Raw genomic sequence first — 23,610 nt, forward strand, 5'->3', positions numbered from 1 at the left:
TTAACACTCTAGCAGGTACACAGGTATCTGGCATTTGTTGATGTATTTCTTTATGATAATTTTCTAGTGGGAACCTATAAAGTGAGGCTGGTTTATGAAATGAACAACAATATAATAAGACTTGCTGTTAATAATATATATTTGTAATAGAGAAGTTAGCTGTAAAACATCAAGTACAAAAATTGCCTTTGCTGTGATTGATTTTTGCCCTTTGATGCAAGCCGAGGTTAAATAATCTCAGAAGTCACCTTCAGGTCCTGTCGGAAATTTGGGAAAGGTATAATGGTAGGCATAATAATCATCAAATAATAACATTGATTAATAAATTATGACTACTACACCTATAACTAAATCACGTTCTAATCTTCGAATCATACAAATATATATGTATATAGACATGGTATGTACAGGAATGTTGCATCTTATAATGAGAAGGGAACTTGATTAGCCTACAATACATCAGGAATAATGGACGTTATAAAATGGAAATCCTTTATCTTATATTTAGAATATTATAAATAAGAGATGTTTTTACAGTAGTGTAAAGTCTGAATTAATATTCAACGCTACAATAAGTATTATAAGCAATACATGTTTTTTTTTCAATTGATGATCAAATGTAACTTTTCTTAAAGTGTTTGCCACATTTTTCTTAATACATTTGATCATCAATGAAAAACTGCATTTTGTATTTATTCAGGTTTTTATTGTCCAATATGAAAATTTGTTTGATGATCTGGAAGGAGGAAAACACTTTCTCATGGCACTGTATGTGCAAGTTTTCACTTTGAGTTGTGAGAGATCTGAGCTTCTTAGATGACCATGAAGGCATCAGGTCCAGCCCCTTCTCTCAGGATCGTTCAGATGTGTTTCGTCCTCTCGGCAGTTGGTGAAGGAGGAGGAGAAGGAGCTGAACGGTTAATGTACAGGAGAACCACCGCGCCGAAAGTCTGGGAAAAGACAAGTGCCACCGTTTGATAAGCTGTTGGAAAGCCATAGAAGCTCGCCTGATTAGATTTTTCTGCTTTCTAAATGCTCAGAAAGATCAGATGTCATTTTCCGAAGCACATAAGCGATGTTAAAGTCAACGGTTTACCTTGTGTTCAGGTGAGTGTAGATCCACCTCAAAGAGACTTCATGGAGTGTTAACGTTACCGTTATAGCTCAGCTAGCTTTGGTGGTTACAGTCCGCCGTTATATTTGTATGTTTACCGTTACCTTTGACCTGTGATGGACGAGTACAAGGACCGGGGGCTCACACTTCGTAACTTCGTACTGGGTTGGTATTTTTTCTGTATTTTCTTCCAATCACGTCCGCGGCAGGGCTTTTCGTTTGGTCGTCATAAGTGGAAAACGCGGAAAGAGGCTGTAAAGGAATCATGCGACCAAAATTATGAGTCGATCATCCCAAATGTGTCTGGCACTGCTATTACTACCATATTCTATATATATATATCTATATATATATATATATATCTATATATATCTATATATATATCCCTTAATTATAAAAATGTAACGTAAACTAGAAGTGCATTTTATTTGGTGTCTGCGCTTTCAGTTTATCCCTTATTATCTAAAAAAGTGACTTTTTTTTTAGCGATACTGTGGCTTTTGTGATCTCAGTGTTGTCAGTTGCCAACATGTGTTTTTGCTGCTGTCAGGTCATTTCAGGCACAGCCTGTGAAGTCTGCACCCTTGGCTTTCTAGCGCATCAGTGGTTCAGAGAAGGGTATGGCCCCAGCTCTGACAAAAATCCTTAAAAATGGCCACGGGATCCACTTGTCCTCACCCCCTGCCACTGTCAGAACTGACTCAGATGGGAGAGCCATGTGCAGTATAGAGCTACAGCCTCACATGAGACCCATAGATGATGATGACAGTGACCTCCAGCAGAAGATGTGGAACCTTTCTTCATTTCACTTCCTGGACTCCTGCCTACCTTTCAGTCTCTTGGACGCTTCTTCCAACCCTCCGCTTTCGCCATGCCCGCAGACATCCGACAGCCAGTGTGAGACGATGTCCCTGCCCAGTCCAAACTCCCTTGTCAACCTCCTGTCCTTCAATAAAGGCTCCAGAGATTCCCATCATGTGGCCTCAGTCTTCCCAGATGTACCGGACATGTTTTTAGTTCCTGGGCCTGAACACAATAGACAACACATTTGTCTGCCACATGGATGGAGTGCCGCTCCTGAATGCCAGCCATATGGTGGTGATGTGTACCACTCCTCTCTTAACCTTACGAGTGTTTGTCCTCCATATCCCCAAGGGGAGTTAACATCCCCGGGCCACACACATTTGTTTGCACCTCCACCTTCGCTGAGACAGGAGAAAGCAGCAGGGATGGTCTGCCCTCCCCCAGTTTCAGCGCAGCCTTGCATTGACAGGGTAAGCCCTGACCAGCTGACGTCCAGAGCTGTGCTAGAGGAAGCCGTGAAGGCGCAGTTCTCGCGGCAGACAGACCTGCGCAGCCGGGCTTTGAAACTGCGAAAGAGACTGCAGATCCTGCTAGGAGAGCAGACTGTGCGGCACTGCAACCAGCAGCTGGAGGGGCTGGCAAAACACAGTCAACATGGAGATTTGTCTTTTGACTGCTTCAACTCTGCACAAGAAAGCAGTAAACTAAGTTTTCCTTGGCTAGAGTTGCCAATAGCCTCGTCATCCTTCTCAGAGGTCGGAGAGTTCAGCCACTCCAGTCAGGTGGTACTGAGAGGTCTGCAGGAGGCCTTGGACTCTGAGGCTACAGCCAGCAGCAGCTCAGATGAGGAGCCAGTGGAGGAAAAGATTCGTAGCAGGATTTCATCCATGTGAGTATCCAGGTCTGTTTTTGTTTATTCAACCAGTGCCACAGTGAGCGTGTGGCTATTACAGCTGCTGATTACAGCTAAATAAACCAGCAAGAGTGCTCAGACTTTAAAACTCCACAGAACGGCACAGCTTAACCGTTTATTCAGCTAAAGCCATATCAACAGTATATGAAAACAGGTTCCAAAACTCAGCTGTAGTGTCACTGGCAAACTGTTCTGGGATCTGGTTACCAGAAAGCAGCTGTTCTTCACAGTAAAAATCACTGCTCTTTTCTTAATTACTGTTGAAAGTTCACAGAGGTTGGCTCTGGCACTGGGCGTCTGGTCAGTTAAAAACCCGACGAGAGCAGCTTTTTAACTTCGACTGATGTAAAAGTGGAGTGAATGGATTGTCAAGTTTGCTTGACAATATGGGAAGGGCATATTAAGTCAGTATTAAGTCGTGCACGGTTACAAATGCCAAGAATGACATAAGAAATCCACTCCTTCTTTTAGAATAACAGTGCGAGTTTTGGAAAAAATCATCTAAAGTGTTACGAGGTCCACCGTGCTGTTTACTTGGCCTTCAGTGAGGTTTACAGTGTGGTTGTCATAAGTGCAAGTTTTGTCCTCCCAGATGTGGGGGAGTGTTATGACATTTTTTTACCATACACACACAAGCGCGCGCGTTCCTTTTCCATGCTGCAGTCATAACAGATTCAACAGAGCAGCCAGCTCTTTTTACCCACAGGGTAGGAAATAAACACAGTCTTTCCAACAAGGCAGCAACTTGCCAGCCATTCTGTGTGCACATTCCTCAGCTCCTCCTCTTTCTAGTGAAAAAATACTTTAAAGCGTGTGTCTAGATTCAAGGTTGAGATGTTTGTGGTGTCCTTGTTTTTGTTTTTTGTTTTTTTGACTGAATGTGTAAAATATCAAATGCAATCTTTTTAAAGCTTTAACATCTAGAAAAACTACACTTAAAAATGAAATTGCTGCTTAGTCTAGTTCCTGATTGCCCTTTTGTTTTGTTTACCTGAATTCAGGTTTTGGGCTTGGTTTGCAAGTTTGTTTGCTTTTTATTTTAGTAGCTATAACTGTTCAAAAAAACTAAGTGAATCAGGGAGATCTGTCTTGCCTAGCAGGATGTTTAAAAAAAATAAAAAGGATTACGGTCACTTGGGATGATGATTCAGATGATAAACATGCATTTTAGACGACAGGCAGTCTTTGCAGCCGGAGCTCTTGCACAGATGGGGTTAAGGGTTTATTTCAGGTCTAGAGAATAAGCGCGTGATCCTAGCCTGTGCAGTAGTTATTGAAATCGCAATATAGTTCACAAACCTTTCATCAATAAGATTCAACCTTGTTGACCCCTTAAGTTGTTTCCCGTGAGCCTGGATTCAGTCCAGAACACTAACTAAAATAATGGTTGCTGGGTCTGACAACAGTACTGAGACAGTATTGTTTGTGTGTCTGCGCGTGTGCTTTTATTTGGCCAGCTTGTGTCATCTCAGGAGTGTCAGCTTGTCCTTTGTAGAGACTGCTCTCCTCCTGCATGGAACAATGCTCCGTTCTTCATCTGTAAACCTTGCCTGGGGATTTTTTAAAACATTTTTTATGGTTGATTCCTTCTCAAAGAGGATAGGACGCTGCAGGGGAGGGGATGGGTCACTGCTCTCTTTTAGAAATGTTAAATAGTAAAGACTTTTATCATTCGACGTATGAACTTGTGAAGCACAGATATAGTTTGACTTAAAAGAAAAAAATCACTTCCAGATGTTGCTCTGTTTTCATTTTCAAACATGCTGCACAGCAGTATTTTTCAGAGTCTAAGTGGTCAAGTTTAAATGCCAGGCACACCCTAAAATCTTGATGCTTCTGCAAGAGCCTCAAATTGGGGGGAGGGGGTCTTCTTCCTGGCGCAGCCAGGATTCAAATATGCAATATAGAAGTATGGATGTAATGGATGCAGTCTGTGAACAAGCACAGTAACAGGTATGAAGCAGCCGTTCCCATTCTGTCCTTTCCTCTTCTCCTAATGCTCCACAAATATTCCTGGAATTTTCTCATTATACAGTTGGAGTGAGCTGCAGGGCTGCCAGGTCTGGCCATTGTCTGTGAAGGAAAAAGAGCGCTTACTGCTCAACAAAGAGACACTAGCTTGGGATTGAGTGAAACTTATTGGAGAAATAAGCCATTTTGGACATTTAATGGACTGTTTGGCTGTTTTTTCTTTTTTCTTTCTTTGTTTTTGTATTGACCATAAAGTGAGGCTAACTGTGTTCATTGAAGCAAACAGCATTTAGGGTATTTGATTAATCAGGGTAACAGTGAAATAGCTAACTCATAATATCAAAGGGTATTTGCCAGGTGCACTGTGTGTAGCTGCTTGCTGACTAGCCTAACCTTTTCCTCTCCTGTTTGAAGTGGGGGAGTCTCTGTCTATCCTAGCCAAGGTCCAAGAGCAATGCCATAGCAACTATTGCCCTGCTGAAGTCAGCCAACACACACACACACACACACACACACACACACACACACACACACACACACACACACACACACACACACACACACACACACACACACACACACACACAAAGATAAATGCTAACTGAACAGCCTAGTGCCATGGAAACATGCTATAGACACACACCACACAAGTCAACTGTGCTTTATTCTGTGGCCTAGATAGGCTTTTGTGCTTGAGCAAAATTCTCCCCCCCCCCCCATGCTGTTTGGATGCTAAACAGTTTACATGCCTGTATAAAATAGGTCAGGTAGACAGAGCTGCAGTACAAAATTGCAGATTGATTAATCATCTTGTTCTCAGACCGACATACCTGGTTTTCATGATTGTATTCAGCGCGATGAAATAAAAATCCAAGGCTTACAGCTTTACACTCGTCTTTCTTCTTATGGGGTTGAATGGGGGGGGTGTAAAGCCTTTGACAGGGATGAATATAATATTAAAGTGCTTTTGTACGGGTGTAACTGTCCTCCCTTGTCATCCATCACCCTGTCCCTCCTGCCAGCAGCAGCAGCAGCTGTGAGAAGCAGTGGCTGGAAGAGAGAGCAGAGCTGAGCAGCCGATGGACTTGGTTGGAACTGCGCTTGGATGAACTAGAAGGGAGGATACTACAACTGGAGGGGGTCCACAAGCATATATGCTCTATGAAGGTATGACAAAAGGTGTCTGTACCAACTGACTGACAGACAGTTGGTCAGTTATATTATAGGACATTAAGCTTGCACACTCTTGTCAAGAAAAGGGATACAAAAAACAAACTTTCATGGATTGCCCGAGCTACAATAAGTAGTATGTTTTAATCAGTGTTTGGATCCTCTCTTCTCTGTCTTTCTGTGGATCTCTGTGTTTCTCAGGGTCGGGTGGTGCTTGCAGACTCCCAGCCACTGACTGACAGGCAGATTCAGCAGACCCTGCTGAAGGAAATGGCAGGTTTATCCTGCACAGCTTCTGATCCGGACAACGAACCCTGCAGCCCTACACGGCTTCTGCACAATATAGAGAGACAGGTAGGAGGGAGGGATTATTACTTGCACCTCTGATACCAGGCATGAGTTTAAAATAAAGAGGATTAGTAATCTAGAATTATAGATGCTGTTTTAGGAGATTACCCTTTTCTGTCTTGTGATCTTTCATATCCCAATGTCAGGTTGAGAGGATTAAACTAATTAATTATGGTATGCTTACTTTCTGACCTCTGGTAATATGCTAAATTAGAGGCTGCAGGTCAAATGAATGAATTTGTGCTTTATGAAGTCGACCGTTAAGTAATAAGTCTGTAACTATGAAATTGCTTATTTATTTTTTGCAGCTGTTGAAGCTCAGATAGTAGCTGACATCTGGCTATGTATTTAAGATGGTGCACACTCTTGATTACGGATGGGTATCGTTTAGGTTTTATCCGATACCGGTACTTTTGAAACGGTGCTGGTGCTTAAACGGTGCTCGAAACGGTGCTCGAAACGGTGCTTAAAGAATGGAGAACACACACTTTGTCCAAAAACTTCTCATGTTTAGCTGTTTTTTTGTAAAAAGATAACAATGTTAGCCTTTTCTGCAGCTATAGGGGATTTATGGCATCACTCTTGGCTGGAAGCAGTGCTTAATCAATGGAAAAAAACACCAATTTTGTCCAAAAATCTCTCATGTTTAGCTGTTTCCCACTTTTTCTTTGGTCATTTTAGCCTTTTTGGCCAGGGTGAAGGGAGTATATGCCATCAAACAAGAAGACAGCCGCATGTAACCACGACGGTGTTTGCTAGTTCACCTTACGTGTATTAATGTAATAACGTGGTTAGCCTACTCAACGTAAATTACACACGAACAACATTAAGCTACTCGCCCAGAGAAGAACGGCTGCTGCTGCCATCATCATCCGTCATCATTTCTGCTACACTGGCAGGGCTAGGGGCCAGGACTCTCCTCTTCGGGTTCTTGGGGGATGTTGCTAACTCCGGATCCGATAACAGGCACCACACCCGCAGTAGATGTGCACGGTGTGAGGTCTCGCAGCAAGCTATCAAATACTGTGCATTTCTTGGCTTTCAAAAAAACGCTATGCGTCGCCAGGTGTTTCATCAGATTCGAGGTGTTACCTCCTTTGCACAGTATCAGCTTAAAGCAGGCTGCTGAGTTTGCATCTTTTGCTGTGAAGTACAGCCAGACTTTTTATTCTGTAGCTCTGCTCTAAAAGAACGTACGTACCTGGGCCCGCCTACTATCCTCGGAAAGGTAAAATGATTGGCTAGAATCCAAAGTGTATGACGTCTCAGGAAAAAAAGCACCGAAATGTGCGCTGCTTTTCGGTCTGGTTACTACCGTTTATGTTATGGCACCGGATACCGGTACCCATCCCTACTCTTGATAGCTTTAAAGCTGTACTTATGTGCACACAAGAATCAAATTTCGTAAAAAAACAAAAACGTATTGATTCACAACCCACACCGAGACATGTTGTGATTTAAGTTTATGACCTAGAGCTGGGTAATCTGTTGAAAAGATCATCAAGTGGTCCTTTTTAGATTCATGATCCTTGATTTTAATCACATTGATTCGACTCATGTGACCATATGATTAGTTAGGACACAAAACCTGTCACTTCAACTCCAGGCTAAAATCGTATAAGACACATAGTATGTTCAGTGAGCACCGACCTTACTCGTTTGCTTATCCTTGCAATCCATATGATTCGTATGGAAAGAAAACCACATGCCAACCTTAGGCGATCCATTATATAAAGTCATTAACACGCCCCCAGCGTGCTCACCCACCCAAGAAAAACAACTTCTATTTGTATTTCCATTTACACTTGCTTTAGAAGTGGTATGTACCTAAATACCAAAATATGTGTTTTGCCTCAACATGTTTTCTGAGCTCATTCAATGTGGGACTTTCTATTCACTCTCGGTTCATACTCTTTTTATTCGCCTTGGTAGAAAGTTCTCATATGTGTACTGTGCTCCTTTTTAAGATTACAAGGCTTGCTTATATTTATCAGCCTGATACCAAATAATAAGAATCAGCCAAGGCTAAAGACATCTAACTCGATGTGATCTTTCTGTGAAGAAAATGCTTCAGGGGAAGTCTGAACGGCTGGATTGTATCTCACTCTTATGTGCATTATTTGGCTGATGTCTTCATTGCAGAGTGCTCAGCTTAGCCAGATCGTCAACAGTCTGATGCCCCCTCTGAGCTTTTCACCGCTCTCAAAACAGTCCCAGACCTGTAAAGACAGGAGAACCCTCCCAAGGTAGAGGAGACACACACACACACACACACACACACACACAAGTAGTCAGATTGTGTTAATACCTATATTATCCTGTGTGCTTTTTACAAGTTGCAGTTAAATGACACATTTACAAAAAACGTCTTTAAATACTGTTAATTTATGTGAAAATCTGACATATTTCAGACTCTAATGGTGATAGAAGTTTGTCTGTTATCTCTTTAAAGTCTAGGCGATAGGGTGAAAGCACGTCCCAGCTTGTCGTAAAACCCACTGAACCCACTTCGGTCTCTTCATGGAGTCTGACTTCAGTAATCCCTTCATGTCTCCCCTTCCTGTTGCCTTTTTAACTCTCTGCCTGCCTGTGAAGATGAAAGCCCCATAATAAATGAAAGGCATTCTGTTTCTTTTATTCATGTACAGTAACAAGTGGGTATAAGTAGGGATTGATGAACAAGATCTAAGGAATCAACACCTTGAAAGAAGTTGCTTTTCGAGCATTGTGAACTTGCTACAAAGCACAAACCTAACACGTGACCTCATCTGGTTGTGTTTCTGCAGCGGCCAGAGAGGAGATGTTTTCTTGCCTGTGAGCTCCAAGAGAAAGAGACTAGGGACTAGGCGGCTCTTTAAAGCTGATGCGTCATGCGTGTGTGCCCGAACCCGACCCCTGGTCACCTACCACAAGCCCAGGCTGTTCACTTTCAACTCATACGGCTCTGGCAGTCCACTGGTAAGCCATATGTCGACCCCCTTCTTCTTCTAGTCTGTTTAACCATTTACATGCTGTATATAATTGTCAAATTGTGCCTCTTATTACCCTGCAAGCATATCAAATACATTGATTTATGTACTTCTTAAAGCAGTTCAGAGATTCTTATGAAATGTAGCTTTAAAGCAGTGCCTTTGAGACCTATTTTAGCTTCAGTAGTGGAGTGCCATCACTAAAATAGGTCTCCAAATTAAATAGGAATTATTGTTCAAAGCCGAACACCTGCTTTTAATTAAGAAATAATATCTCTAATTCAGATCAACAAATGCAGGGTGCTATTTTAAAAGCTCAAGCCTTTATTTAGCCTGCGGGGCCAGTACATTATGCTGTCCTCTTACTGCAGATAAAAGATTGCAGTGGCGGTGTGTGTCGAGTGCTTCTTAGCTTCACACTGTTGCGGTATTGAGGATGTGTACAGCATAGGAATCTATAAATCAGCTTAACTATTTAATTTCTCATTCACATGTTCTTGACCTTGAAGGACTTTTAAGCATCGGCATGTCTCACACAGTGCCGGGATATTTATAGAGTTTCTGCATCTTTCTGATTCTGAACACTACAATTGTAGCTGCTATAATAAGCAGCGCTGAGCCATCATCATTGTGACATTGTTCAATAACAAAAAGAGCGTTTAACAGATTAATGACTTTAATCAGTGCACTCCATCAGAGATCAGCTTCCTTACATCCATATCACTTATATCCTGGAAAGGAAAGGTAAACTGTAAAGAAATTCTTTCCTGTTGCTAATCTTGCTCTGCCTATCTTGAGCATTTTTTTTTTAAGTAATCTTTTTAATCTCTTGTTCTCTTTTCCTTTTCCAGCACTCAAGAAAGTCCACGGCTACCTTCTCCTCCTCGCTGTCCTCATCTTCCTGTTCATGCTACTCCTCTTGTGATCCCATAGTCTCGTGCTCTGATCCCGACTGTAGCTCCAGCGGGGTCTCCTCCGACACCTTCAGCTTTCGACGTCACCCTGTGTCGTCTCTGTCGTTTGGTAGGAGAAACGTAGCTACATTACATTGGTCAGCATGAGCAAACTTTGTAAGCTAATCAAGATTTTTAGATCATTTGATTACAATGTTGTTTTTGAACTGCAGTCAGTAAGAGTAAATATTAGGCTTCCTGTCTGACATGGTAGACTGACTCTGAAGGGTCACACACCCTGGCCATGTATTTGTCATCTCAGGCCTGTAGAGCAAAAAAAACCAACAAGATTTGCTAAAGTAGGGGGCAGTTGAGATATGTTTGTAGGGTTATAATAAACTATAAGGTATAAAAGGTAGATGTTTTTAGTTATACGTCTTGTCATATCAGCTTACTATAGTGTGATCAGTCAGAATTTTAAAAAGACCCCACTGCACACAGCAGATGAGAATAATCTGCCAAAACTTAACCGAACTGGTCCACAGAGCCAAGAAAACAGGTCAGGTTACATGCAATATTTTAAAACTGGCATCACAATAATTAAACCTTAAAATGAAAGCACAAGTCCTGTCGTGATGGACCGTAACCACATTTTTAATCGCACTTTGGAGAACGATCACTCAGATGAAGTCAACATAGGGACAAGTCCAAATGTTTTCAGGGGGATAAAGCTCCTTAATCTCCTGGTCTTCTGTTGTGGTCTTTTGCAATGGTAATATTTTTAACTACTGGTGACTACTAATGTAATGTGATCGTGATTCTTAGTGTTATTTAAACGTTTTTTTTTTTTTAAATTCAATTCAGTTTTATGTATACAGCGCCAAATAACAACAACAGTTACCTTAAGGCGCTTTATATTGTAAGGTAGACCCTAGTAGGGCTGTGCGATATGACCAAAATCTCATATCCCGATATAAGAATTCTATCGTCCGATAACGATATAAATCACAAAAATGTAACATTTTCTGTAAATTCTGTGAATCTCGGGCAGCTCGTCTTGCGGGAAGTGTTTCCAGCTCCGCGTCATGTAGCTGGAGTCGAGTGTTTTAACCGATGCATGAAACTATACATTTTTAGACATAAGTTGTAACGGCCGCCGTTTTCTTTGTCAGTATTTATTACACGGCGTGCTGCGGGGAAAAGCCTGTTCTAACGTTTAGGTCTAAGGTTTATTTTTTTAGCTCTTGGCGGCTCTTTTTTAATTCTCATCCGTAAATAATCTGCTCTTTCACGTGATTCAGTTTATTTTGAAAAGTCTCAACAGGATCTTGAGCTTTATTGTGAAAGGTTTATGTGGAACATAAACAAGCGGACACGCGATGCTATTACCGTCATTGTTGCTAACCACAAAGCATAAAAACAGGCACTTGTCTGTCTGTAATGTGGTTATATTAAATATAAGAGAAAGAGAGAACTTTAAGAAATTAATATAGCCACTACAGTGACCATCAAAACGATGAAAAAATATTGCCGTAAACAGTTTATTTTGCAACACCATGAAACAAATGATGGCGTAAAATGAAACAATAGACGTTTTTATATCGTCATCCGATATATATCGTTATATTGAACACCCCTAGACCCTAGAATAATATATTCAGAGAAAAACTCAACAACCCCCTATGAGCAAACACTTTGGTGACAGTGGGAAGGAAAATCTCCCTATTAACAGGAAGAAACTTCTGGCACAACCATTCTTAAATACATGGCAGCAGGGATGGTGTGTAAAGAATTTTTAAAAACTTTTTAAAATTTATTTTTCTTTTTGTTTTAGTATGCATAGATTCTGTACAACTAGGGCGACGCGTGTTGAGATGCTACTGTTTAAACTGTGTGCTGAATTGAATTTGCAAAAGGTGTTGTATTCTTGTGTCCCCACACTTAAAAATTATCATATTCTTCCAGGCACACCTACGAGCCACCACGTAAAGAGGGTGCCAGGCAGAGAAGTATGGTCCCAAAGACCTTTAGTTGTCAACAGTCCAGTAAACTACAAGCGACACAGCTCCACGCCGCTGCACAACAGTAAGATCGCTCTGTATACTTGTACTGATTACAAATTATGCCTCATTGTGTGGTGCTCTCTTTCATTCTGCTGGTCTCCTTTGTTTTCACCATACTGATATTTAGGCCCAAAGCATGCTTGCAGCTTACTATAGTGTGATCAGTCATTCAGCGATTAAGAAGAACGAAGGATAGAGGTGCACTTTAAAAAGCCGCACCTGTGCATGTGCTCTTAATACTGTTATCAAAGCGACTGGATCAGATTGTTTTTGCTAAAGTAATATAACCTATAACAGGCAAGCAAAAGTTACTTTAATTGTAATTGTAGCTAAATCAGTGGTAGCATCCGTGTCTTTATATTCTAAGCAGCCACTCGGATTCATTAATGCAACAGTTCAGGTAATAAATGCAGTCTTTCAGTTTTTCTAAAGAATAATTTGTGCATAATTAAAAATGAAATGACAGTTCATCATATCCAGACAGCTCACCCATTTGCTTGTATTCAGTGAAGGCAAACAATAACCGGCTGCTTCAAAGTCATCCGCTCACTCTGCTTGTTTTCTCCCCGTCGACTATCATAATTCATTCCTAGCGTGTCAGATATCCCACTGGGGCTGTAAGAGGCATCCAACTGAGCAGTAGATGGAAATAAAATCATTTGGCATTTCACCTATGTCTGTAAGCACCTTGGTATGTTAGTCTGAAGCTAATGAATGATAATTTCCTGTAACATTTACGCTGCATACCTTTGGCAGCCTGGAAGGTTAACAATTTAAGAGGATCTTGCATACGTGGTTTTCCATATTGTAGATGGATGATTCAAAGTTTAGATTTTCCACTATTTCTCTGGTAAAGGTTGAGGAAATGTGGAATGATATAGATGAGAGGGGGAGAGCATAAAGGAGGAGACACAAAGGAAGCAGACTGACAACGGATGAAGGCATCAGGCCGGGCAACGCTTGTCGATTTTGTGTCAGCTTGAATGATCTTATTGTCGTTTGTCAATACCCGAAGAAGGCAGTCTGTCAGGTAAATGCCAGCTCAGATAATAGCCACATGGAAGCAGATTTCTTATCAAAGCTGATCTCAGCTGAAATGGGATGAGATTACATAAACCGTCAAATCAAGCAAGATGCAGAAATGTGGACGGATGACGTGGAGACTGATGATAAATGACTTTCAACTGTGGTATATTTTACAGTGTAACATAGAGAACTCAGTGTGTTTAAAGACAAATTAATTGCTATAGCCATATTTAAAAAAAAAAAAAAAAAAAAAAAAAAGATCCACTTCTGTGTCCTGTTCCTTTAAAGTAACTTGAAGCAGCAGTTTGGTGAGTAAAACTCATATAAATAATGATTGGGGATTAATGTTTTCACTGATTGGTAGTAGATTGGAATAAAAATGAAAAACTCGAAATCATTCTGACAGTCTATTAATTCAGTTTCTTGTGTTCGTCTCTGTGTTTCGCTGTAGGTCAGGAATACAAGCAGAACGGCAGGCATCGTAAAAGCAGAGTTATGGGTTTGTCACCCATCAGGTTGTTAGTCTCTGCTCAGAGTCGACACAGCAAAGCCAGTCAGAGGAGAAGGAAGAGAAGACGCATCCGCAGGCTGCTGGAAGGTGTGTATACGCAGTGAAAGCTCATACTTGGGTTTCATTACTTCTTCCACAGCTTATGTTTTTGGTCGTGTGTGCGTGTCGTCATTCTGTCTGCAAACACATTAGCTCGAAACGTTTTGATTGAATTCTGGTTAAGCGTTGTAGGGGTGTAGAGCGCTGTCATGTTAACAGTACATCAAAATTTGTCTTTCATCCAAAAAAGCCTTAGAACTCAAAAACGAAACATAGATGAATCTGTATCATCAACATATAGGGAATGATCTATGGGGATTCTAAGTATCATATAGCTGTATGTCATTTATACATAGAATGTCCTCATAAATAAAACCAAATTGTACTTAAAATCATGTCAAATATATTAAAATGAGTTTCAGTGGGGCAAATAACAAAAGTCTGCACTTTCCACTTGTTTTTACTCGTATGCTAACACCTTAAAATACTTTCAAAAGAACAAAGAAAATTAAATGAATATATAGAAAATCCAATACTATTCCCTAAACGTAAATACGACCCAGAGTGAGCTGCCTTAGTGGAAATTTGTGCTCTTGATGTTTCTTGTTAGAGCTGTTTTAACAATGTAGCTGCTGGTTTTAGTGTACAGCATGCCTGTATATGTCTGTGTTTGTATACCCAGATGAGGAGGATGCCCTGTACCAGCTCTGTGATCCAGCAGAAAGTTCAGATGATGTGCTAGAGGAGAGCTACTCACATGCATCACACAAGCAGGCCTCACAGGTAACACAAAACATATGTTATTATTAAAAACTAAAGAGCCAAGAAAATGATATAGGTGAAATGTAAGAAGTAGCAGATTTAGTTCAGATTAGGATGAAGCGCGGTTAGGATAGGATGGATATGACAGGATAGGATAGATCCACCTACGTCACTTAATATGCGCATATGTGTGAAATGTAAAGAAAGATGACCACAAAAGTTTTGTCAGGACATCTGAAGATTTAGAATGACTTTGAATATGTAAACTCTTCTGAACGATTGGTAAGCTCTTGATTCAACCTGGGAACGTTTCCTTCTAGGGCTTTGTTCGCAAACGCCAGGGAGAGAACGTGTACAACATCAACAACATTGTCATTCCCATGCCACTGGCTAAAGTAGAAAAGCTGCAATACAAAGAAATTCTAATACCCAGGTATGAAATGGAAACACCCCTGAAAGTGTTACAATGTATCACTATGAACCATAACTCCTTTAGGATGACTAATGACCAGTCTTATTGACTGGTTTTACAGTAGTTGTGATTCTGCATAATTGTATTTTGCAACTTATTTATTATAAACAATCACTTTTACCAGAGTGATGTCTGATTTGTAAAGCTATTGTTTAAAAATGACAAAAGTAAATGGAAGTTGTCCATTATCATTATTATAATGATTAGTTTATCTTTATTGCAGTTGGCGAGTAGTTGACATCCAGCCTCTGATGGAGATGGAGCCAGAGAAGGTGGAGGGGCATGAAACAGAGCATTTCTTTTCTTTGAACATGAGCAGTTTATTTTCATTTGTGAACAATCCAGCATCTTAATGCCCTTCTGTCTGTCGGTCTGTCTGTCTGTGTGTTGTGTTCAGGCTGAGGCTCTCAGTGATGAAGTCTTTGCTCAGCGGCACCTGGCTTTGGAGCAAAAAGAGAAGTTACGCTGGTCGTCCTGGGATAAGAGGAAACACCGTAGGCGCCCTACAAGGTGTGGACACCCACACAAACTCATAAATGTAGCAATAATGAGAGTAATGCAAAATCTAAGGTGAACCACAATGTTAGAAAATGTTAGAATGTTTTTAAAGGGCCTACAGAAATAAAACAATTCTGTAAAAATATACAATAAACCTCAATAACTGAGGAAGTTAATCCAGCTAGTTAATGAGCAGACAGAAGAACATGTTATAACCTCAGATCTTCCAATAGATGTTACCTGAATGTGGATTAATGCCACCACTAATCATTGTATTACATTTGGAAAGCTTTAAACAGTGAACTCTCAAAGGCGTGCAGCTGGTTTCAGACTTGTTTTGTTTGTGTGCATGTAAAAACCTGGAAATTTGAGACAGTGTTTCATGGGGTGTGTTTGTTTTCTCATTCCAGATCTGGCAGCAGGCTTTTAGGCAGTGGGGGTGGGATGTACACATCAGGAGAGGAGAGTTCTGTGGAGTGGAGTTGCGCTCAGCTGGATCTTGATGATTCGCTGAGGTCAGAGGAGTGGCTGGTAAGATCAAAAGCGCCACAGCTGAAACCTGAAATCCCCAAGACAAACTGAGAATATCACAGGATGGTTGATCAAGGTGACACAGGAGGCAGCTCATGTGGAGTCATGCATATTTACGCTGTTGTGTCCCCAATATGCTGTTTACCGTATTTACGCTTGACTGTTGTTTCCAACACAAGGCGTTGTAAATCATTTAAAGGAAAATCAGCAGACTGCAGCACTTTCACCCATACATTGCTGTAAGGATATTTTCTGTAACATTCCTGTGAAAAAATGAAGCCGTTTCATGTGTCCTTCAGCAGAGACAAAGAATATAAAGCAGCAACATTCATCTCATTCATCTTGTGTGAGCTATGGAGCCTTGGTGGGTTCTTGAGAGCCTACACAGATACTTGTTTCCACTCTTGTTTCCTGTGATGATGCCCTGATTGCAGTCCTCTATTCCACTTTGCTTTGATTGGAGAGCGAATGAGTTGTCCCTAAACCAGACTTACCTAATCAACCTTCTCCACACTACAAATAACCCTTACTTCACTGCATTGCACTTCTTATGCACTCCAGAGGCCATACAAACCATGATTAAAGCACAACCATTATTTATTCATTTTTAAACAGACCTCTGAGCCATGCACAGATGTATTATAGTCCTCAATGTGCATATTCACTGAAGGGACTGTTATGAAAAAAAAAGGACAAATAAAAAGCTTTCTGCAGTTTTATTTTACACTTAATGTCTGCCTTGCAGGAAATGTATGTAGCCAGTTGTGACTACTTACAAAAATGCGCTCCCCTGTCATATTCAATTTACAAATAAAGATAATATTCAATATTTTTCTGAATGTCATTGATTTGTCTTACTTGTCAGCCTCAGACACCCTGGGAGCCTCGAGTCTTTCCTTTGGATGAGGATGAGGAAGGCGCTCTGCTCTCTGATAAACAAGAAAAAGTCCCGTATGGGTGCTTAGGGATTAGTTCAGCCTCTTCCACGTCAAAGAACTCAAACTCCCAACCAGCTCCAACTCAGGCTTCTTATGCTACACTGCCCTCTGGGGGACAAAGCAAGAACAGCAGCTGATACTGCCGTGCCTTCTTTTTTTGTCTTTGAATGTAAGTTCATTAAAAAAATTTACGTGTGTGTGTGTGTGTGTGTGTGTATTTTCTCAATTTTAAGCAAGTTTAATTTGTTTAACCACTTATTCCAGTCATACACTGAATTGTCTGTGCTTTGATTAATCTATCCAGTATGTCATTCATAACATAAAATTATTATTACTATTATTGTGATTGGACTTTAACACACAAATTATTAATTTATTGGATCATTCATAAAGAGTACAAAGAGTATTTTAGAAGGTTAAGCCTCTGAAAAACATCCTTCAGTATTTTATCACTTAATTTAATATTTGCATCATTTCTTTTCCAGATCTCCTCTCATCAGGGACAACGAGCAGAACATGTGCCCTAGGAACCTTACCGGGAATATTTAATACATTCCACGAGCATTGTGATCTGATGTAATAAAAAAAAACTACTTTTTTTTTTTTAGGCAAAAGTGATTATTTTGTTAGGGTTGTGACAGTAGTCACAGTAGTTTTAACTTCTGCAGCAGTTTCAGGTTTTAATGTAAAAGAGGTACTGTATGTAAAGTAATATATCTATCAGCAACTCCACTGTAGTGTCACGTTTCTTTTTTTTCTTTTTTTTTTTTTTTTTGCCTGTCCCGTTTGGCTCTTTTGCCATCAGAATTGTTGTCTAAAGGCAAAGAAAGATGCCCAACGGATTTACTTTACCAAACTGACCATCCCAGCCTTGCCGTAATGGTCCATTTGATTCACCTTTTATTGTTTATTTTATTTTCACTTACTGAATACGGGACAGACTTGACTGGGGGAAAGAAGGGGAGAAAGAAAGAGGGAAAGAGAAACAGCTGGGAAGAGGGACGGGGGAGAAGGGCAAAAGACAAAAACCAACAGAACGGGCAGAGAAAAAAAAATGCATATATCAATCACCTGGATCACCTGCTGAGAAAGAAAAAAGAAAGCAAGCAGAAGAGAACAAGAGTAATAGAATAAACAACATCACAATGATATATGGGAATATGACAGTAAATACTAAATGTTAAACATTATTGTGCAGCACATAAGATCAACAGAACACAGTGTGCTTTGAGGTAGGAGCCAAAAAGGGTGTAGTTTGTGGGTGTGATTACCCGTGTGTACACCTGTGAGCATGGACGCGCTTGTTTTTTAAAAGGTTCCTTCATGTAATAATCTGCTAGAGGGTGTGGGGGGGCCACAGCCCCGTCCTCCAGGGCATGAAGCAGGTGTGGAGGAGATCAAAACTCCAGACATCCAGAGGCCCCCAGAACACAAGAGACCAAGGAAGACCACCAGAGGGGCAGCTGCGCCACTGTCCCGGAAAGAGCTGAGGAGAGTCCCAGATGAGGGCTCACTCAGCAGCCGCGGAGCAGAAGCCAGGGGGAGTTGCAGTGACGCGCCCGTGAGCTCCGCCGGCAGCCAGCTGCGCCTGAGTGACCGAGCCCCAGGCCGAGAGGCCGGGGGCACCCCACCTCCGAAGTGGCCCGAGCAAGCCCCAGGCCCCGATAAGCGGCCGCCAAGGAGTGAGCCGGTGTGTACCTGGACGCCCATCCCCGGACACAAAGAACCACCAACGCACCGACGTCTGAGGGGGTCTGCCACTGGCAGGGGAAGTGGTGGTAGGGGGAGATAGGCCTCCAAACCTTGGAGGGCCTAAGATGTCCCCAGAGAGGTGGCGCCTGACACCCAACCTGACATATAGACACAGACATACAGGCACACACAGACACAAACATCCATTCCCACCCTCATGCTCTCATATGCACTTACTCCACACTCAACCAACGTGGAGACAGACATAAAGAGACGTTGTACACACGATCACACTCCCCAAGCGTACTCTACAAACCGGGTCTAGGTGCCCCCGCCCCTGGAGGGGGGAACTGCACCCAGACCCAGGTGGTGTTTCCCTTTTCCCTGCGGTGGGGGGAGGCAGACCGCCCCGACTCCGCAGCAGCAGGAAGGCTCCACACTCCAGACCGCAGTCGGACGGCCAACTCCTCCTCCTAGTCCTAGCCCCCCTGCTCCAGCAGGTCGCAGAGAACGGGGGTGAGAGAAGACTCCAAACCTCCCTCCACCCGCTCATTGTAGTGTTGATGCATGTGTGTTCTAAGGTGCATTTAAAACCCAGGAGGGCTTGGAGCTACCTGCCAGAGAGCAGCAGGTAAGCGCATGGTCCCTCCTGCTAGCCCTCAATGTCTACGTGTATTTAAAATTGAGAGGTGGGCAACGATGCCAGGGGTGGGGTGTACACCCTGATGGTACTTTGGACTCCGTGTATCGTGCCCACCCCCAAGATCCTATATGTATGTGTAATGAGAGTGTGAGTAATGTGAATGTCTAAGTTGTGGGATAAAATTGAGGCAGAGGCAGCCAGAAGGGGGGGGGGGGGGGGGGTGGCCTCCTCTGCACCCTGGTGACATACCCCTACTCCAAGGCCCTGCATGTGTGGGTGGTTGTGGTGGAGCGGGAAGAGGGAGGCAGCTGGAGATGGGGAGGGAAGGAAGGGAGGGGCAAGTGACCCCTCCCTGGGGCCAGCTCCCCCGCTGACCCCAGTAGGCACGCCCATACTCCGCGACCCGCCAGGGAAAGGGGGCCCAGGCCCATCCAGACCGGGGCCCAGTGCAGCAGCGCCGCCCGGCCCCACAGAGCCCGGGACAGTCCACCCAACCCCACCACAGAGAAAACTGCACCCACCCCACCATCCACTCATCTTCCAGACTACATAAGACAATAAACACCCAGGCTGAGATCTTCCTCCACCTCTCCTGTATCTCCCCCTCCTGCAGAGGGAGCTCCTGAGGAGAGGAAAGCTCCTGCAAGATGTGACAATCTCCCCCACCAGTTGAAGAGCCCCCCAGGTGGCTCGACGCACCGGCGGCACCCTGCTCCAGGGCTGGGCCCCCATGCAGTAGTGTCACGTTTCTTTCATGTTTGTATCTGTCAACGTTATTTATTTCTACAGCTGTCTTAAAATGTAAATATAGGATATGTTTAGTAACTTTTTATTTAATTTTTAACTTTTACTTGGTGTACTTGTGCTTTCTGTTTGAAGATGCTGTCCTTTTTGTATTTTTTTTTTCCACAAAAAAGAAAATGTATTTGGAAAATATAAAACTTTCCAATATAGATGCCATGCTCTACTTCCATAGTTATCTCAGTGATCAGATCTGTAGCAAAGGGACATGGCTGCTATTTTTTCCTGGATTGAGAAGCTGCACTAACGACTCCTACTGGGCTTTTGTTTTTTGGGGCTATGCTTTGATTCGGGGTCCACTCAAATCTTCATAAAAAGATATCTGTATATTCATATCCACATATCTGTAGACAGTTTGTAGTCCATCTGTGGTCTAAATTTGAGCAACTAATCACATTCAGGCAAGCTGTTTCCAGGTAAACAATGGAAAGGAAAAGAAGGATGCAACCTAACCAAGATCACCAATAAGACCCAATGAAAAGGTGAATACATGCATCATTTTAAAATGTCTGATTTTTACTTGTGGTACTGCAGTTGCTGAATATTTTATTCTTTTTTGTTGTTTGTTTTGTTCTTTTAAAACTCTTTTTGCAGTGCCCTATTATTTGCACACATAGGAGCAATAAGAGCAATACACCTAAAAATACTATGTTTTAATCCCCCTGAATATGTGGTCAAATTACAGGGATAATGTCTGCACATGGCTGGACTGAGGTGCCCCCCAGTAATATCGGTGTTTTGAAAATCTGAAAAATTATTTCCTTTCAGGATTCTTGCAGCCCGTCACTACTGGAAAATCCAACAGGTGTGTGGAAGGATTTCAGGAGGAGTTTAACTAGGAGCAAAAATGTAAAACGACAGAAGGGAGATGAGGTAGAAAACAAGCTGCCTGTGTAATTGGGTCATGACATAGAAAATCTGAAATTAGAATATTGCACATCATTGCTTGTCAAGCTGTCAGTGCCCATTAGTCTGAAAACGAACAAGTCAAGTGAGGCGTCTCTTCAGTTGAGAGCTCCGAGGTTTTAATTTCAATAATGTGAAGGATGTCTGCAATTCTCGCCAAGTCTACTTAAATAAGATGTAATTTATAAAAGCTGGATGGACAGAACATTGTGAGGTCATTTCAGTGATTTGGATGATTTACCTTTTATGGAGGTCGTCACTTTTTAAGGCCACAGTCTTAAAGTGAAACAGCTGGTATTTTTGATCCCTTATGCATAGCTTCCTCTTATAACGACCTGGGAAGGAGGCAATGGGCAGATGGTGGTCAAGGTCATCCCTCTCACATACTGTATGCATGTCAGCTGCTTTATACTGGGGATTTGGTGCTAAGATTCTAGAAATCGAAACTTGGATTTCATTAAATTAATTTACAGATTATAACTGGATGATTCCAAGTTCATAGAGGTGAATAGGGCTCATCTGTGCTTTCACATGGCTTCGGGTGTCAGCTGAGGTAAATCTTTTCATTCTTTAAGATCCCCCTCCTTGGTCACACAGCATTACAACACTCTTTGTTGGAGTCAGCAGAAAAAAAACGTAAAACTATCAAGGTCGCTTGCACTCACTTCCAATTGAGAAGTGGGAGACCTTGTCTCTCCTTGAAAACTGAAGAAGAGCTCGAAGTGTCACATCAGTGCAATAGTAGTAGGATTGTCTGATCTCAATAGCAGGCAAAAAGAACCTCTTGTATCCACATGGGGGCCATATTGCTTCTTAGAAGACTACACAAGTCAACGAACAATATAATGCATACACATAGACTGTTTCCATGAGCTCTACATCAACTGAGTAAAATTAACCCTAACCCTATAAACGAATAAGCAGATTATTAACCCAATGAAAAGGGGGGAAGATGTGTGCACTGAACTATGAAAAGCAGATTGTAACTACAGCATTTGCACTCTGGGAGGCGCTCTTATATCAAAGAATATCTGAATACTGATTTACCATGTGTAAAAAATAAATAAATAAAAAATACTTACTGTTGAACTGGGATGACCACAAGTAACAGATGGGAAGTGATTCTTCATTAAGAACATTGTTTCTGGGAAGCCAAACTATTTTTCATGCAGTATTTTTAACCCATGCCCCGAACTGCACGTGTGCCTTTATACTGATTTATTGCCATAGCAACCTAAAGAACGTAATACTTGACGAGACGACATTTCGCCAGCCTTATTTACTTTGCAATACCTGCTGGCGTTGTACCTTTACGTCAACACAGTAGGTTTTACACTTCCGTTTAACCTGAAACGCGTCGGTACAGTTTGTTGCTGCTCCACCTCTGTGGTAATTTCTAGCAAAGGGTACACCAGAACACCGTAATGGCTAGTTTAAACACCGACGCAGTCTATCGGCGTGACTAGTAGGATCATTACGGTAAATGTAGGTTGCGGAGCCTGTGTGTGTCCGACAGACCGGGAGTTCCTCTGGAAGACACTACGCCGAACAGGTAAAGAATTTAACACTTCTTTGCTTTTAACAGCATCGTTTTAATGCAGCATAATATATTGCGATTGGCAGCGACTTAAAAAGCATGCGACATTGAATGGCTAGAAAAAGAAGTCCTTACACCCAGCAGTAAACTGACATTTCAGTGAGCTGAAGCTGAAATGATGAGGTGCCCCTCTGTGTCTGTGTGGATGGAAAAAGGACGCATTGTTCGTCCGAAGGAGAAGTGAATCTGGGCTCCTGTGAGTCTGTGTGCTGTCTGAGCTGTGGTGTGAGCCGGTTTTAAGATGAAAAATGCTGCGAAATTCATCCGATAATAAATCACATCTTAGGAATAGATCTAGAAATCAGAATCCCAAGATAGGTAGAATCCACACTGACTGACCTAATTGATCCACTTTTTAATTTTTTGATGGGGTTCAGGAATAATGTCTGCATTGTGCTACTTAAAGGCTTCACCTACTGCGGTGACTGCGGGAACTTGGCTTGCTGCGGTGGCAGTGCAAGGCTATTGGGCTTTAGTAAGCCTATAACACATTTCGGAAAGCTGTAGGTAACTGTGATAAAATCATCAGAGGGAATCCCTAGAGAAATATGACATTAATTTCCAATCACCCCAGAAAGGAAAAAGGGGGTGCAAAAGGAAAAAAACAGGTGCTGAGTCATATTGGCGGGTCCTTCCCCTGATTGATCTCACAAATTGAAGCCCTGTATGTGCATGTCTGTTGTTGTCACCGTCGCCACTGCATTTAATGTTAGATTACAGTTTAGTTTATTTCATTTAAAGGCATTTTGAAAGACTTGATGTCTTTATTAAACCCAGCACAACAAATAACACTTAAAAAAAAAAAAGCCAGGGCTGTTACACCTCAGAGGTCTTTTTCTTCATACTGAAATGGCTATTAAGTAAGCTCATACATGATGGGTTCCTTACACAGTACATAGGCTTCAGTCCAGTCTCATTTACATACAGGCACTGGCTATTGATTTTCCTC

The 23,610-nt window shown here is 42.0% G+C and overlaps 2 protein-coding genes across 10 annotated transcripts in view; both read left to right on the plus strand.

Annotated features, from left to right (window-relative positions):
* Window positions 1-887: 887 nt before the first annotated feature.
* Window positions 888-19,553, plus strand: kansl1l (KAT8 regulatory NSL complex subunit 1-like). Of its 3 annotated transcripts, none has more exons than XM_080904064.1 (16): window positions 888-1,107; window positions 1,665-2,807; window positions 5,825-5,969; window positions 6,174-6,326; window positions 8,463-8,566; window positions 9,107-9,278; window positions 10,141-10,312; window positions 12,148-12,267; window positions 13,723-13,869; window positions 14,504-14,604; window positions 14,904-15,016; window positions 15,279-15,327; window positions 15,453-15,565; window positions 15,964-16,084; window positions 16,950-17,191; window positions 17,508-19,552. In XM_080904064.1, exons 2-15 carry the CDS (start codon window positions 1,735-1,737, stop codon window positions 17,157-17,159), a joined length of 2,793 nt encoding a protein of 930 aa, XP_080760190.1. In that variant the 5' UTR covers window positions 888-1,107; window positions 1,665-1,734; the 3' UTR covers window positions 17,160-17,191; window positions 17,508-19,552. The 3 variants fall into 3 exon arrangements, with proteins under 3 accessions (XP_080760190.1, XP_080760192.1, XP_080760191.1); XM_080904066.1 differs by having other exon boundaries at window positions 5,828-5,969; XM_080904065.1 differs by lacking the exon at window positions 888-1,107 and adding an exon at window positions 1,119-1,279 and having other exon boundaries at window positions 17,508-19,553.
* A 2,924-nt stretch (window positions 19,554-22,477) lies between these two features.
* The window catches only part of map2 (microtubule-associated protein 2), a 94,236-nt gene continuing 93,103 nt past the window's right edge, over window positions 22,478-23,610 (plus strand). For all 7 annotated transcript variants that reach the window (XM_080904056.1, XM_080904060.1, XM_080904061.1 and 4 more), the window contains exon 1: window positions 22,478-22,616. The gene's annotated coding sequence lies outside the window, so the exon portion shown is untranslated. The remainder of the gene's footprint in view (window positions 22,617-23,610) is intronic.

Source organism: Rhamphochromis sp. 'chilingali', assembly GCF_963969265.1.
Source record: "Rhamphochromis sp. 'chilingali' genome assembly, chromosome: 14".
NCBI classification, from domain to species: domain Eukaryota; kingdom Metazoa; phylum Chordata; class Actinopteri; order Cichliformes; family Cichlidae; genus Rhamphochromis; species Rhamphochromis sp. 'chilingali'.